General features: G+C 39.4%; 1 protein-coding gene across 1 annotated transcript in view; it reads right to left on the bottom strand.

Moving 5' to 3' along the window:
* Window positions 1–143: 143 nt before the first annotated feature.
* The window catches only part of LOC149189563 (uncharacterized), a 40,374-nt gene continuing 22,624 nt past the window's right edge, over window positions 144–17,893 (bottom strand). The window contains exon 6 of the mRNA XM_089410276.1: window positions 144–1,416. Within this exon, the coding sequence (XP_089266402.1) occupies window positions 529–1,416 (888 nt within the window). The 3' untranslated portion in view covers window positions 144–528. The remainder of the gene's footprint in view (window positions 1,417–17,893) is intronic.

Below are 17,893 nucleotides of genomic sequence, written 5' to 3'. Positions count from 1 at the left end.
AAATCAGATTTTTGTAGCTGAAAAGACTTCACAATCTCGATAAGAAAAAGTTTTCCGTTGTGTCCGAATATCAATGGATAACGATCATCTGAATCCAGCATAGTTCATATTGGATGGTCCGCAAAATCACTTTAAGATAGATAGGAAAAATGCAAGTTTCTAGACCATCTTTCAAGTGATTAGAAAAATTCAAAGCACAAAATCCATATCAAAAAGGAATTTGCATCCTTTTGTATTGCTTTGTTCAATGCAATTGGCTCCAAAACTCATCATAGCAGTTCACCATTCTCAAATAGGCATCCTTGAAAAGTAGATGCTCTAATTCTTCATACTTCTACAATAGGAGCAAATATATTCATATGCCAACTCATTGATATCTAATAATATTTAGAAATGCTATAATTTAGTATAGATTGACAGCAAACATTCTACTTCGTCATATCCAAAGTAGAATATATATACAGGAATTCATGAACCTAACTTCGATCAACCAGAGCCCCAAAGACATAAAAATGCAGCTCAAAGGAATTAGATAGCATATATCTTATGGTGTTCAGAATAACAGATATCTGAATCTGATAAGTCTGCCATGACTGACCATGAGTAAGACCTACTCCGGGATGATCTTCTGATCTTCCTTCCAGAACTTCTCGATCTTCCATATCGTTGTCTAACTGCAAAGTAGCATATGGTAGCTAATGTCCCCCAAATTATTGTTCCGCCAATTATAGTTACGGTAATTGCAATCCACAGACCATGGTGGCTAACAACAATGAAGGACAGTGCAATAAAAGCCACTGAAGTGCACAGACAAGCCATCCACATGAGTTTGTTAAATACAAAAATCACTCTACTTTGAGCGTTTCTTTCCCATGCAACTAGTGATACTTGAACAACCACCACTGCAAGAGATATGAACAGTCCAAGTGAGTCAAAAATGAAAAATATTTGGAATGCCACTTTCTTAGCTATCAAAGCTTGTCCCAAAGATAGGTTTGGGCTTTGTTGCGGCAGACCTACATAGTCACCAGGCACAGTGTAAATAGCGGCAAAAGCTATTGTTGCAATGAGAACTGCAACAACTGTCACAGAGTTGACTGTATTGCTCATTCCCTCTGTCCTGAAATTATTTATTTCATTTACAATTCCAGAAACTCGTGTCTCTGTTTTTTCAATTTGCTCGAGTTGAGTATGCAGATCATGCTTTATGTCACTAACAGTTTGTTTTAGCTCTCGTCCTTCTTTAGGTTGGCTTATATGTTTTCCATTCTCAGCTCCAGCTTCTTTCAGTGCACTCTTGATTTTTGATGCAACTTCCATAAAGTGTGATTTTTCGGCCAAATCAAGTGCTGTTTCTTTTAACTTGTTCAGAGCATTTACATTTATACACTTGTACTCCAGTAACTCTCTCACTATCTGCACAGAGAAAGAACAGCTTAGTACGGGAAAAATTACTTCAACCTAATGGATAATGCATGCCAGCAAAAAGCAAGGTAGAAAATAGTTTGTGGTTTCATTTATGAAGCCGGTTCCTGTCTTCACATCTACGTGGGACTTTGTCTAACAATAATCTTACAATGAGGTTATACTAGCATATAGGTCCATCTTAACCCTGCATCTACTAAGTAGCAAGAGAGATCAAATTACATGGTGCAAACCTCTGGGCAGTAAATACTAAATAGTTAGCCTATTTCCAGCATTACAGACATACATGAAGACAGAAAAGCACATATGTGAAGACAGACACAAATGCATGAAGCAATGAAGATATCCCCCCCCACACCCCCCTCAACCCCCAGGAAACAACCCTAGTATGCAGGGTGCCTCACTTCTCTAGGTGGAACTGTGAGAAATACAATGGTGGTAGTAAACCAGAGTAATCATCTTACTGTATAATGAAATGTGCCTAACGAATTTTATCTGCAGATAAACCTACCCACTGTAGTATGTATGTCTGTATGTGTGCGTGTAATATTGCAATGAGGCTATATTATGCAAAGGTGGTAGTATTGAATTGTATGATGGCATGTCCAGAAGAAAGCTTTATATGCAGATACATTCATCCCCTCGCTTCAGGTGTGTATACTATACTATAGATCATGTTGGGCGATTACCAATTTCCCCTAAGACAGCTTTCTCCACCCACACACACGAAATTGTGGTTGTAGGTTGAGAAAGGACAATTTTAATAGTGGTATTAGAAGGAACAAATATTCCATCCCACCCACCCAATTGAAAATTGTAGAAAATATTTACATCACAAACTTTGCCAACTCTAAAGAACAAGATTAATTATAAATCTTTGACAACATACTACACTCATTCTTCAAAGTGATGGAGCTACAAGCATAAACAATGACTCCACTAACAAACTAATTATCGAGAGAGGATGGTAAGCAGCTTAGCTATGGAATCCTTATTTGTTATTTTGGTTTACTAGAGCCTAAGTTGCACTGAAATGGATACGGGAACAGCTACGGATACGGGGTTTGAAACAGGCGGGAAATTTTCAAAAATTCTGGATATATATATATATATAATGGTAAGCAGCTTAGCTATGAAATTTTTATTTGTTATTTTGGTTTACTAGAGCCTAAGTTCCATTGAAATGGATATGGGAACGGGGTTTGAAACGGATGTGGCAAATTTTCAAAAAATCTGTATATGATACAGCAAGGAAACGACATATATATATAAAATAAAAATCATATTACCATTTATCTTTTAGAATCTAGATTCTATATTTAAAAATACATAATCATCATCATGAATTGAACATAAAATCGTCAATTCAGCATAAACATTGTCATCATCATTAGTGATTATTATAATATTTAACATATCATCAAGTTTGTGTTTCCAATTTCAATCATCAACATCATCACCAAATTAATAATTCTACATAATACAAATTAAAAAATGAACTATGATTGGCAGTGTACTATCATACGACATATTATGGTATTTAATGCTCATTATTCAAAAGTTTAAAACATCATCATAAATTACATGTACTTTCATCCATGTAATTAAGATTCACATCAACATTTGGATCCTCTCCATGAGTGGGAGCATTGTTGTTATGTCCATTTGAAGATGCAATTATTGGTGCCTCCTCATCAAACAATTCATATGAGACATCGCATTCAATGTCATATCCAAGTCAGGTAACTTTGGTTCCACATCCCATAGTTTGGTGGGCCCGAATTTGAGTTCATCACTCTTGTATATTGAAGGTGAAGGTTTGAATGAACATACACTAGTTCCTCAACCTTCTTTGAGCCCACTCTATTTCGCTTCACTGAATGGATGAAGCCATATGTTCTCTAGTTCCTCTCTACTGAAGAGGAACAAGCAACCTGTGACAAAATCCTAATGACCAATTTTTGTATATATGTGGAAGTTCCCCACCATAGTAATCCCACCAATCAATTGGACTTAATATGGTTTTGTCACGCATAGAATCAAGATCTGCACCCAAACCCTCTGATCCCACAAAATGAGCAAACTCTGAACAAATTTCAATCCCAATATCAGAATCTACAAATAGCTTTCTAAAAGCTTTCTTAAATTTGTGTGAGACTTTTGGGTCTTTGTTTGGTGTGGTTCTTTTTGGATTACTTATCAACTCTGCAAAATAATATTTTGGATTCACCGAATAGGCCAAAAGGTGCAATGGGGTGATCATCTTGTTCCACCATTTGGTCAATATATCTTTTACCTATTTGTAAAAGACTTCATTTGGGTCCTTCTCCTTGGCATTTATAACCATATTTATCTTCTTTATCATGGAATCAACGCCCTCATACACCTCTCCCAAATTAGGCATATCCATGTCAAACATGCATAGCAAATCCACAATTGGCTTAAGCCAAGAGGTACTCCACCCTATCCCACCATTCATCATCAACAACAAACCTTTGCACTGTTTGTGCTACTTTAATTAGGGATTGCCTCCATTGATTCCAAAGAGAACTGCATACCATTTATTGTAATGTTTCTTTCACCTGCATAAGCCTTGTTAAAACTATGATGTGAGAAGTAAAACGAGACTCGGCAACCTGCAAGTGCCAATCTTTCATTGTTCAATAAATTAAAAATCATAATTGATTGAATACCTTTTATGATTCACGAATCATGACCTATTTGAGAATTCAATTTACATATTTGAATTTAGAGTCATATAAATTAGAATTTATGAAATAAACTTTAAAGTTTAGGTTCCTTAAGGAGCTCCAACTTCTCAAATTACTTGTATATGCTTGGAACATGTGTGGTTTTTGCGTTGAAGGCTTGAATTTATTTTTCCTCTTCAAAAATAAGTTGAATCCACTCAATTTGCTTCCCCATCTTGCTCAACATGAGGTTAAATGAATGTACAACACAAGGTGTCCAAAACATGTGTTGATATTTGCCTTCAATAATTCGGTTTACTGCTCTACACACTATTGCATTGTCAGTTTTTACCTGAACAACATTTTTTGGCCCCACCATTTCAATTGCTTCAATCAAGATGTCAGCAATGAATTGGGAATCTTTCAACTGCCCCTCACAATCCACTACCTTCAAAAACATTGCCCCCTTTGGGCTCTGAGCAATCACATTGATCAAAGGTCTATTCATTTTATCATTCCATCCATGAAAAATAATCAACGCCCCTAAAATGTGCCATGAATTATGAATGAGGTTTAATTTAGCCTCCAAATTTAACTTCTCAACAGTCAACATTGTAGTGCAAACCTTCTTATATCTAGGGCTCTTGTACCCTTTTAGGGCTTCATTCACTATTTTGATGATCTTTACCCAGTAAGAAGATCGTACAAGGTTAAAGGGAAGGCCATTTGCATAAATGCACTGACCTATGGCTGCATTTTTCTTCTCTTGGGCATCATTATTTACACTCTTTTCAAGCGGTCCCAGATTAGACCGCTTTGAACCAAGGCTACCAATTCCATAAGAGGGAAGTGGAGGCTTTGCTGAAGATGCTATTAACCTTGTTGGTTGTTTGAATAAGAATTTTCCTCATTTGCTTTAACATATGTCGCGTCTTGTTCTTTCTGATATTTTGCAATTTTTCCCTTACTTAAACTTTTTCCCTCTGTCTCATTCTCTTTAGTGGGCAAATGCATATTCAAATCTCATCGTTTCTTAAGGCAAGTAAATGTGCTTTAACCCGAGTGTATGATCCCTTAAACTCCTTTTGACACTCATTGTAAACCCATTCCAATTAACCTTCTCCTTGAATCTTCCCTACAATAGTGACATATTTCCAAAGTGGTGACTTTGGATCAACTTTAAGGGTCGATTCAATTTCTTGTTCCTCATTACGAATGGATGAACTTGAAGATGCCATGAATGGGACATTTCTGGTAACTTAGCAATGGATGGAATGTATAATGGCAAGAACACCTGCAACATGCCAACATTTATATTCAAGAACTAATATTAATTAAAGTTTAATTTGTAATCTGTCTCAACTTTCAAGTTTGTCCAATGAAGCATGTTTCAGCCTTCAGGTTACAAATAAATTTCAAGTCAAGGTTACAGGTTACAGAGTGCAAGTATTTCAGGTTACTGGAATTATTCATGATTTGATGGAACTATTGGTCTCGACTTTGAACTGCACATTAAGACTTAAGCAGCAGTGAATTAAAGGCATTCAATTATACATCTTTAATAACTTATGGTCACATGTTGATCTTCTTTCACTGTTTCTAAGTTTGAAGAAGCACTTCACTCATATTCAAGTCAAAAGGAAATATAGAGTTCTCATCCTCAATGATAATGTAATGAACCTAATAGAACGAGCATATAAGAATACTTCTAATATTTTTGTGTTCTCATGAGATATTGAGTATTAAGAAAAAAAATTCATTTGCTGCATACTACACTCTGTAAACAATCTGGAAGTTACGACAATACTTGCACTCTATAACCTAAAATTTACAATGAGTATTGAAAGTACAAATTGGCACTGGGCAGTCGTGAGCAGTTAACTTACCTATGTGTATCTTCCCTCCAACTCCAAGAAGTGGCAACCCAAGCCTCCTCCAACTCCAAGCAGCGATGGGTGGCCTCCTCCAACAACGAAATGGCATGAAGTCGAATGAAAATAGGGTTACAGGGTGTGATACATAGGTTAAGAGGGGGCCAAGCCCTCAACGTTAACTTTTCTCGATGAAAAAAAATGACTCTCATTCCTGGCTTTGAGCATTTACTGGTGGATCCATTTCTAGAAATATGGAAACAGATCACGAAAATCATGATCTGAAATAAATCCAAAAAAAATTAAAATGCCTGAAATGTATCGAAATCGAAATCCTCTGTTTCCAAAAATATGAAATGGCTACAAAATGTTTCTGGGACGTTTCAAAGGAGAATTGTTTCCATTTCCGTTTTCGAAATGTTGAACGGTGTTTCTAGGGGTTGGGAGGGGCATTTCTGACAACTTATACTAGAGCTCTCACTTGGGGGAGCAACCTGAAAAGATCCGAGTTTGAGGTGGCCAATTGACTAAGGAAAGAACCACTCACCAACAAGGTTGAAGCCAACATTGATGAATACGTATCTACCCATGTTAACAACAATGAACCATGTTAATGGAGGCATCAAGTCGATGCCATCAAAATAATAGGTCTCTGCCAAGAAGAACTTAGTTGATGCCAACAACTATCCATGTCAATAAGTCCATGTCAATCATTGGCCAACTCTAAACTATTTTCCAAGACAAGTTGATGAAGAGTTCCACGGAAAAGAAGATTACGAGGCCCATTAGAGAAATTTTCAGTTAAAAAATAGGCCTCAAAACAAAAATGTGCAACAAAATCAACTTTATAAGAACCAATAGGATTTAATATGATGATATCAACCATGGGGGATGATTCACCATTTTCGGAGTAAAAAGGTAAAAAGATAGAAAAAATTAAAAATTAAAAATCTACTTTTTCAACTTATCTCCCTACGATTCTACTCAAATTTCGAGCAGGAGCAACGTTGGATGTGGAATTTAATTTTGCATCCAAGGAGTACCCATGTTGCATAGTTTAGATGGACCCTACTTTTAATTTCTCTAGAAACCTAGCTAACTAATTTATGGAAATTACAAGTAAATAATTGAAACTAAAATTTAACTTCTTCCATAAATATGTTGAGTTTTATCTTACTAAACATGCAGCGGAAATTTAACAAGAAACCCATAAATTAAAACACAATCACATCACTATAAAGACATAAAATTGACCCAGGAAACCCAACACGAGAAAACCTGCTTGTCTGGTGGCTTCTATTAGGGTGGCCTCAGCAAAAATTCTTCAAAAAAATTATAGTGAGAAGGAAAAACTTCCTTTTGACAAATATGACTCAAAAAAACAAATTGGCCCAGCTGAAAAATAACCCAACTCATGGCCTCCCTGCACAGTTTGCGTTGTACAAGTTCCATACAAGTTGTATGGCCCCTCTGCATGTCTGTTCTGTGCTTTTTCTGAGTGTTGGGCGCTGCTACTTGGTCTTATAGCTATTATGCCCTCTTGCTCTTGTGCCCTAGCGTGTTGTTGAAGCCATGTCTTTGTTGTAGTTGTGTTGCCCTAATTTCTGAAGCCTTCACCAAACAATCTGATGCATAATAATTCCCTTCAGTGCCTTTTTCCCTCTTCTAAGTTGACTTGGGCCCACCAACAAGATCTATGGCTGAGATGCCAATGATCCAAGGGGTGAGATCAACTTAGATTTAACTTAACAAAATCTAAATATTTCCAAAGTTAACTTCAGAGAAAAATATTAAAAAACTGCACCTTAGTGGAATGTGGGTCCCCTACCAAGTTTAGTGCATCTCCAAATCTAGCTGGCCCACTTTCTCTCTAACTTCAACACTCCCACTTAAAGAGGGAGTGGTTCTCCACAACACCCAGCGTATCTCTGTGAAACACAATGTTGCCCTTTGGCAAAGCCTTAGTCAATATATCTATCTAATGTTTTCATCGTTGTATGGACATACTAAAACTGGATCTTCCCCTTCTACACACAATCTCTAAGATTGATGGTACCTAATTTCAATGTGCTTGAACCTGTCATGAAACACTGGATTATCAAAGAGCTTGATGCAACTTTGATTATCACAATGAATGATTGTTGGTTCCAAACTCTGACTTAAGAGTCCTACAAGTAAATTTCTCAGCCAAATGGCCTCACAAGCTGCCATACTAGCAGACATGTATTCAGCCTCTGCTGAGCTCAGTGCTATTGATCTTTGCTTCTTGTTGAACCAGGAAACAATTGTTGATCCCACATTGAATGTGCTACCTGAAGTGCTCTTTTTGTCTGTTGGACTCCCTGCCCAATCTGCATTTGCAAACCTTGTTAGCTTCACTTCATCTATTCTCTTGTACAACAACCCAAAGTCAATTGTGCCCCTGAGATACCTCAATACATGCTTAGCAGCTACCCAATGCACTCTTGTGGGTTCTACCATAAACTGACTGAGTTGGTTTACTGCATAGCAAATATCTAGTCGTCTATTCACTAGATACATCAACGACCCTATCAATGTGAAAATTTCACCACTGAAATTTTATTGCAGCAACTGAAATTAATTATTCTAACTATTAATAAATTTAGCAATTTATGATAAATTTAGCAATATTGCTAAAAACAACGAATTAATCACACTACAATCTTCACAAATAAAAACAATGCGGAAGATAAATCGGAAACTAAGAAAATACTGGCACACACAAAAAATTGACACAGTTATTTTTGGACAAAAGTCCCCGGAAAAACTCAACCTGGGAAAACGGTGCAACAGCAAAGGGTTTTTACTATTAAGCAGCAGTGAGAAATTTTGCGTACAACTTAATGCATAAATCTAGCAATCCTAGAGAAAAATACTGGAAAAAAAAGATTATGAGGAATTTTCCTCACCCCACAAGCAATCCAAGCTCTGACTACCAACTCCAAGTGAGCCATCCAAACTGGCCTGCACAAACCCTGCGACACCCTAGCATAGAACTGGATTACACACTGCCTGGAACAACTGCTCCTCAAGTCGTCCTGTCTGTTACTGACTGAGAAATTGTCTCTCTAACAATTTGGGAAATCTTCCCAGCCTCCGAAACTGAAAACGAGCTTCTCTCCAGCAAAATCAAATTTCCCTCAAGAGACTTTTGCGCAGCCCTTACATCAGCCTCTCTGTGGCTATCTCTGCCTCTCTCTAAGCTACTCTCCAAATAGGGAAAACATCCTCCAAACTCACTGTCTCTGCCCCTCTCTGTCTATGCTTCCATTTTCTAGCTCGAACTCTTCCGGCAACTGCTGCTACTTTCTGGATAATCAAACTTCCCAAGGAAATCGACCTCAAGTGTGTTCCTCCATCTACCCATTGACTTCTTCTTATAATCTCACTATGGGACTCCAACGGCCAAGATTAAAACTTAATCAATGGCTGAGATTATTTCCTAGTCGATCCATGTGAGTTTCTAGAAAAATCTCACCTTCCTCAATTAATTCTTGTTAATTAATCACTTTTCCTAAGTTAGACTTGGGAAAAATTTAATTATTGATTAGTTAACTTAATTAAGGCATTTCTAGGTGGATTTTACTGAAACCTATTATGGGTTATGGAGTCCTAGTGTTTCTTAGCCTCCCTGACAACTGTCGAGACTAGAACACCATCGATTGCTACAAAAAATAACACTCCCTCTTAGCGAGGCAGGTGTTCTGGTGTCGAACTGCTCCAACACCCTGTCTCTGCATCATCCTCCCATACATGTTTTTGATGTCTGGCCACTATGACTACCTGTCACTACCCACCAACCATTGTGCAACTCTGATGTTGCATTTGTTGTTGCTGACACTGATATACTACTGCCAACGCATCTACACTGCAACTCCCTCTCAATTGTTGTTGTTGCTACTGCAACTGAGAAGCATCTTAAATACTAAATCAATTGTGTCTCTGTGCTACAATTGTCTCCTGAGCATCTGAGTGTTACTAGCCTTTGCACTGTCCACTTAAGGAATCTGCATTGCTACCGACTCTGCTACTACGCCTGCTGCTCTGCTGTCAACACTACATTTGTGCTCCTCAACACTTGACTGCAACTAGTTTGCAATTGTCACTCTGGTATCTGACTTCATCACTGACACTGATCCATCCTTGCTACTGAATATTGTGGGCCCCCATAGCAAGGTAATGATCCATGAGGAAGACACGTCAATGGACCCTACCCAATCCTCTGCAACTCTGGGACTATAATTCCATATCGCCCCACCTCACTCCTAGAGGTATAGATGTAAACATGGCAAAGTATTCCTCCAACCTAGAGGACAATCTATCTACCCTTGCGAATGTTGTTGCCTAGTCCTGCCTCTCCTGCTTGTCCTTCATCCTAAGAGGACACTGAGCACTGTGGTGGCCAAACGTGCCACACCTGAAGCACTTGACCTTAGATGGGTCCTTCTTCTTCTTCTTCTCCCCTTGTCCCTGACTAGGACCCTTAGATCCAAGGGCCACGTTTTCTTCCTCCTCCTCACCCTTCGAACCCTTATTGTCGCTTCCGTTGATGGAGCTTTTTACTAGAGCTCGCCTCATCTCCTCTTGCTGCAGATCTGACCACATCCTGTCCTACCCTAGTAATGCGTCTCATCCCAAGATGTTTTGGACAAAGACTTGTCATTCCTTTGAGGCATTGTTTAGGGCCAAATGCACAAGATCTATAGGTTAAGGCGCCTCCCCAATGACTACAAGTTGATCCTAGATTTCTTAAATTCTGGCGAAGAAGGGATCTATGCCTTCACTCTTCTACATCTTGATGTTTTTCAGCTTCTCTTGTAGGAACATCTTTCGCTGCTTGGAAGGATTCTGATATAGTTGAGCGAGAGCATCCCACATCTCCTTGGTCGTATTCTTGGCTGATATATGCGAGACTATATGGTCCTGGACTCCATCCAAGATCATTTGCTTCGCCTTTTCCATCTCTTTCTTGTATTCCTTCAGCTGATCCGCATCATTCGGTACTGCCACAACATTTTCTGCATAGGTTTTTAGGCCAAATTCATCTAGTAGGAAGGACATCCTAGCCTTCTAGATGACATAGTTGGAGGCTCCCTCCAACTTATCCTGATCTCTAAGCCCAATTGTGGCCATCTCTAAAACTGGAACAAAAATTTCCCTCTTTCACCTGCTCAGTTGTTGAATCTGCTATTCGCACTCCCTTCTGGAGTGAGAAAATCTACTTGCAGCTACTGCCGGCTGCAACTAGAAATATGGATTTCTAGGCTAGAAACCCTCTAAGAGAAATTCCCTCTGTGTGTTCACTTTCTCTTCCACCTTGCGCTGATTCTACTCTAGCAAACTGCTGCAAAACCCTACTGTGCCCAAATAAGGAATTTTCTCAGCAAAAACTACTGAGTTGTTGCCCCCTCACCCTGCTAGAATCACTCACTAAGGCAAGTCAAATTTTTCTGCCAATCCTGCACTGAAAAATCGAACTGCCCAGCAATTCGCACTGCCTAGCTAGGCACTGCACAACCCCCAGAAAAATCGTCATGTTGCTCCCTCTGAACAACAAATTTTTCTGCTTCCGCTTATGAGCTTCTTGTCAGATCAAAATTGCTCTAATACCATGTGAAAATTTCAGCATTGAATTCTATTGCAACAACTGGAATTAATTCTTCTAACTGTTAATTAATTTAGTTGTTTATTGCTACGACAACAACAAATTAATCACACTGCAATCTTCACAAATAAAAATATTGTGGAAGATAAACTGGAAACTGAGAAAATACTGGCGCACACGCAAACATTTGACACAATTATTTTTGGACAAAAGTCCCCAAAAAAACCCAAATTGGGAAAATCGGTGCAGCAGCTGAGGGTTTTTATTATTAAGCAACAGTGAGAAATTCTGAGTACAACTGGATGCTAAAATCTAGCAATCCTACGAAGAAAAATATTGGCAAAAATAGTATGGGGAATTTTCCTCACCACACAAGCAATCCAGGCTCTAATTTCCAACTCCAAGTGAGTCGTCCAATCTGGCCTGCGCAGACCCTGCATCACCCCAGCGCAGAACTGGAATACACATTACTTGGAACAACTACTCCTCGAGCCGTCTTGTCTACTGCTGACTGAGAAACTATCTCTCCGGCACTCTGGAACCCGACCTAGAGAACTAAAAATGAGTTCTCTCCAGCAAAAAAATCGAATTTGCCTCTAAAGACTTTTGTGCAACCCCCGAGTCAGCCTCTCTATGGCTATCTTTGCCTCTCTACATGCTACTCTCCGAATATGGAAAACTTCCTCTAGGCTCACTGTCTCTACCCCTCTCTGTCTCTTCTTTCCTTCTCTAGCTCAAACTCTTCCAGCAACTGTTGTTTCTTTGTGGAAAATCAAACTACCCAGGGAAATCAATCTCAAGTGTGTTCCTCTATCTACCCATCAACATCTTTTTATAATCTCACTGTGGGACTCCAGCTGCCAAGATTAAAACTTAATCAATGGCTAAGATTATTTCTTAGTTGATATGTGCGAGTTTCTAGAGAAATCTCACCTTCCTCAATTAATTCTTGTTAATTAATCATTTTTCCTAATTTAGAGTTAGGAAAAAATTAATTACTAATTAATTAACTTAATTAAGGAATTTCCACGTGGATTTTCCTAAAACCTTTTCTGGGTTATCGAGTCCTAGTTTTTCTTAGCCTCTCTGACATCTATCGAGACTAAAACATTGTCTGATGCTACAAAAAATAACAATAAACTACCTATAGAGTGTGGCATCCACACATTCTGCCTTGCTGACATGTATCTTCCTAAATAATGAATCCATACAGGTGAGGATAGTTTTAGGTAGAGGAGGAATGACCTGTTGTAGAGTTTTATGAACCCAATTTGTCACTAAAGGAGTGGCCATAGGCCTACAATCCTGCATCATGAATTTCTTGAGAATTTCATGAGCATACTTGCCCTATCCCAAGAAAATTTGCCCATCACCTTGCCAAATCTCCAATCCAAGGAAGTGATGCATAAATCCTACATCCTTCATGTCAAACTTTGATGCAAGGTCAGCCTTGCATTCCCTGGTGATCTTTTCATCCCCTATCAAGATGATATCATCAACGTACAGTACAAGAATGAGAGGTTGCCCCCCAACCACAAAAAAGTACAAGTTAGGGTTAGTTTCACTCTTATTGAAGCCCAATCCAAGAAGATAGCTATCTATGCGCAAATACCACACTCTTGGGGCCTGCTTGAGCCCATAGAGAGCTCGCTTAAGCATGCACATGTGCGACTCCCAGTTGTGTGTCTCATACCCCTCCAACTATTCAATGTAAATGTTGTCCTCAACTTCTCCATTGAGAAACGTTGCTTTAACGTCCATCTAGTGGATTTTCCAGCCCATCTATGCTGCAAAGACAATAATAGTCATAATGGACGAGTAGCGAGCAATTGGACCGAATATCTTGTCATAATCTATGCCCTCAACCTGAGACAAGCCTTTGGCCACAAACCTAGCCTTGTATTTCACTACACTCCCATCTGCTCCATGCTTAATCCTGTAGACCCGTCTAGATCCAATCACTGTCTTACGCTCCAGTCTTGGCACAACTTCCCAAACACCATTCTGCATATTGGAGTTATACTCCTCATCCATAGCATCTCTCCAAACCTATAGTGACTCAGCCTCTTTAAAGCTATAAGGCTATGAGTCAACTCACTTTGTAATAAGTGTCATGTCGCCAGAGTATCTCTATGGTTGTTTGCTCTGCCTGAAGCTACAGTTGGGTACCGCAACCCTCTCCTAGGCCTCCTAAATCAGCTTCTCGGCCCACTTGATCATCCTTCTCCCTGTATTGGGAGTCACTAGTTGAATGGTTGTCTCCACTCTCCATCTCTCTCCTTCTCGTCTTGCATTGTCTCCTCATCAGCCTTGTGTACGATCTGTCCACCTACTGACTATGACTACAACTGAGAAGTTGGTTGAGCTTCCTACTTGGGAGCTTGTTGCTCCTCCTCTTGCTCTACACACTGCTCATGCTCCAAGGACTTCTTGAGAGCCCTTTCTTCCTCAATTTCACATGACGTATAAGCATTGTTTTTCTTAGTGTTGGAACATACAACCTGTACACCTAAGAAATCTCATTATAGCCCACGAAATACCCTTTTCAGCTATGGCCTCCAGCTTCTTCTTGCTATCCTTGGACACATGGCAATACACCAAACTGCCAAAGATGCGGAAGTGAGATAAATCAAGTTTTTTTCCTGTGAATGCCTCTTCTGGTGTAATTCGTCTCAGAACTTTGTGTGGACTCCTATTCTGTAGGAACACTTCTTTGTTGCATGCCTCTACCCACAAAAACATAGGTAGCCCCTAGTCATGCAGCATAGCTTTCGCTGCTCCAACAATATTGTAGTTCTTTCCTTCAGCTACCCCATTTTGCTGAGGATTATGGGGAGTTGTGAGTTCTCTCCTAATTCATTCCTTGGCACAAAAGTCTTTTAAGGAATTTGAGGTATACTCACTGCCATCGTCACTTCTCAAGGCTTGAATATTTTTGCCTGACTGGTTTTCTACTAGGGCCTTGAATTCCACAAATTTAGAGAAGACTTCCTGCTTTTTCTTCATGAAAAATATCCAAGTTTTTCTAGAATAATCATCAATAAAAATGACATAATATCTATAACCCATGAGAGAAGAAGAAGAGAAAGGGCCACATATATCTGAGTGCACCCGATCTAACATAGTTGCAGCTCTGTTGTCTCGGCTGGGGAAGAAGTCTTTGCATACTTTCCAAGTGTGCATCCCTTGCACACATCATGTTGGTCCATGCTACAATTCGACAACCTGGTGGCTATCTCCTGCAATATTTTCAATGCCCCATGGTGCAAATGTCCCATTCATCTATGCCAAAGTTCCCCTGCGTCCTTGTTCTGCTCACAACCAACCTTGTTTGTCAACATTGTTTCCGAGTCAAACTACATGTTGGGAATCACGATTGTTCTTATACCAAAACCCGCAAGCATTAGCCAAAGATAAAGACCCACGAGACGCAGTTAGTCCATGTCACGAAACACACGAGGAGTGTTGGTTTATCCAATGTACAATAATCTCCCCCACAATGCGAGTCGAGTGTGTATCGAATTCATGACCTATGCTTTGATACCACTTGTTGGGAATCACGATTGTCGTTGGACCAAAACCCGCAGGTGTTAGTCAACAATCACATCGCCAGAGATAAGGATCCACGAGAGGCGGTTAGTCCATGTTGCGAAACACACAAGGAGCAGTGGTTTATCCAATGTCCAACACTACAATTTGTAGAGCCTCTTCACCCTTACTCCAATCTACTTGGCCTCTTCTGCTGAGTTAGAGGGTTTCAAAAGGGCTTTTCTTTTCCCGAAAATGACATCATACCCCTTGTCTTCAAGTGTTGAAACTGAAACAATGTGTTTCTTCAACCCTCTTACATAGAGGACGTCCTTGAGAAAGGGGACTCCCTGACTCCCTCTCAAATTTGACAACACCCACACACATGGCTGAGTACGTGCCATCATCACCAAGCTCTATGGTAATTCTCTAGTCCTTTTCAGTAAGTTGGCTGAAAAAATCTTTACACCCGGTCATATGACTTCAAACCCCACTATCTATGAAACAAACATTGTTGGACGTTGAACTTGCCATGTATGCAATGAGGGAGAAATCCTCCTCAAATTTGGAGTTGAACTCATTTATTTCAGCAGTGGCTGCTACTTAGTCCTTCTTGGACCCTTTCTTTCTTTGTGGACACTTGGTAGCATAGTGTCCAAACTGATGGCACTGAAAACACTTAATTTTGGACAGATCTTTCTAACCTTTGGAGCTTGATTCAACTGGTCCTGCATGTTTCTTGCCTTTGCCCTTGGTCCCCTTGCCAGCTAGGGAAAATTCTCTTTATCCTCATGCTTAACATGAGTGCCAAACCTTGACTGCCTCCTAATTTCTTCCAGCATGCAATCACTCCTTATCCGCTCCTAATCTGGAAGATTTTCTCTACCTGTGACTGTGTCATGGAATTATCCCACAACTTGTGAAGCCCTAATAACGCAAGTCTCACTAGGTCACTATCTGAAACAATGTCATTCACCCCAGCAAGTTCATCCTAGACTTGGGTGAACTTGGTCAAGTAGGACGCCATGGACTCTCCCTTGGCCATACATATTACCCAAGTTTGTCTTTTAGCACCAACTTCCTTACTTCACTGGTACAATTTCAAAACTGTTGTCCACATTTCATGTGTTGTCTTCTTACATGCTATGAGAGGAATTATATGCTCTTTGACCCCCTCAAGAATTATTCTCCTTGCCCTAGAGCATCCCTCTTATTATGCTTAGCTAACTGTTGAGGGTCTTGTGGCTGAGCCATTAGATTTTCTACAAACTCCTTGACCCCTTGGTCCTCCAACACCACAAGCATCCTCTCTCTCTAGGCACAAAAGTTGGAGGCTCCATTCAAACCATGCTTTGGTCTCAAACCCTGATATGCCATCTTCATGGTTGACTTTTTCTCAAACCCTTGCACAAATCTAGTTGGCTAGTTGCACTGTCTGGCTGGCTGAGTGCACTTTTGGTGACTGGAAACTAACTGTGCCTCAAACCCTAGCGCAACTCCCTCTTCCATGCTACTCTTTCCCTGGTGACTGGTCTTTATACAGAGCCATGCTCTAATACCATGTTAGTTTCTCTAAAAACCCAGCTAACTAATTTCTGGAAATTACAAGTAAATAACTAAAACTGAAATTTAACTTCTTCCACAAATATGTTGAGTTTTATCTAACTGAACATGCAACGGAAATTTAACAAGAAACCCAAAAATAAAAACACAATCACATCACCATAAAGAAACAAAATTTACCCAGGAAACCCAACACGGGAAAACCTGCTTGTCTGGTGGCTTCTATAAGGGCAACCTCAACAAAAATTCTTCAGAAAAATTTACAGTGAGAAGGAAAAACTTTCCTTTTGACAAATCTGACTCAGAAAATCAAATTGGCCCAACTAGAAAATAACCCAACCCATGGCCTCCCTACACACGCTGCACTGTACAAGTTCCATACAGGCCGTAAAACCCCTCTACATGCCTATTCTTCGTTTTTTTTCTTTGTGTTGGGCGCTACTACTTGATCATGTAGCTATTATTCCCTCTTGCTCTTGTGCCCTAGTGTGTTGTTGAAGCCCTGACTTTGTTGTAGTTGTGTTGCCCTAATTTCTAAAACTTTCACCAAACAATCTGATGCATAGTAATTCCCTTCAGCACCTTTTTCCCTCTTCTAAGTCAACTTGGGCCCACCAACAAGATCCATCACTAAGATGCTAATGATACAAACACTGAGGTCAACTTAGATTTAACTTAAGAAAATTTAAATATTTCCAAAGTTAACTTTAGAGAAAAATATTAAAAAGTTGTGCCTTAGTGGAATGTGGATCCCCTGCCAAACTTAGTGCACCTCTAAATCTGGCTGGACCACTTTCTCTCTAATTTCAACAACTAGTACACAAAAAATGTGAAATACAAGAAAAAACATTATTGCAATCACGTTTTTTCATGTATTTCACATTTTCATGTAGTAGGGTCCATTGAAAGTATGCAACATGGGTACTCCTTGGATGCAAAATTAAATTTCGCATCTAACAAGTGCTCTCACTCAAAACTTGAGTAAAATCATAGGGAGATAAGTTGAAAATAAGAGTTGAAAAAATAGGTTTTTCTTTTTCGCTCCAAAACTTGATGAGTTAATCTAATCCTATTTTATTATTTCCACTGATATTTTATAATAGTTCTTAGCAGGCCCATTTTAGACCTCAAAACTTTTTCTAATTATAGAAAACAGATTGAATGACCAACAACAAATTGAAGTATTGGGA

This window comes from Pinus tabuliformis, chromosome 3_1 (genome assembly GCF_031772625.1).
Source record: "Pinus tabuliformis cultivar Carrire ecotype Pingquan chromosome 3_1, CPIR1, whole genome shotgun sequence".
Classification (NCBI taxonomy): domain Eukaryota; kingdom Viridiplantae; phylum Streptophyta; class Pinopsida; order Pinales; family Pinaceae; genus Pinus; species Pinus tabuliformis.
This window is presented reverse-complemented; position numbering and strand designations above follow the sequence as displayed.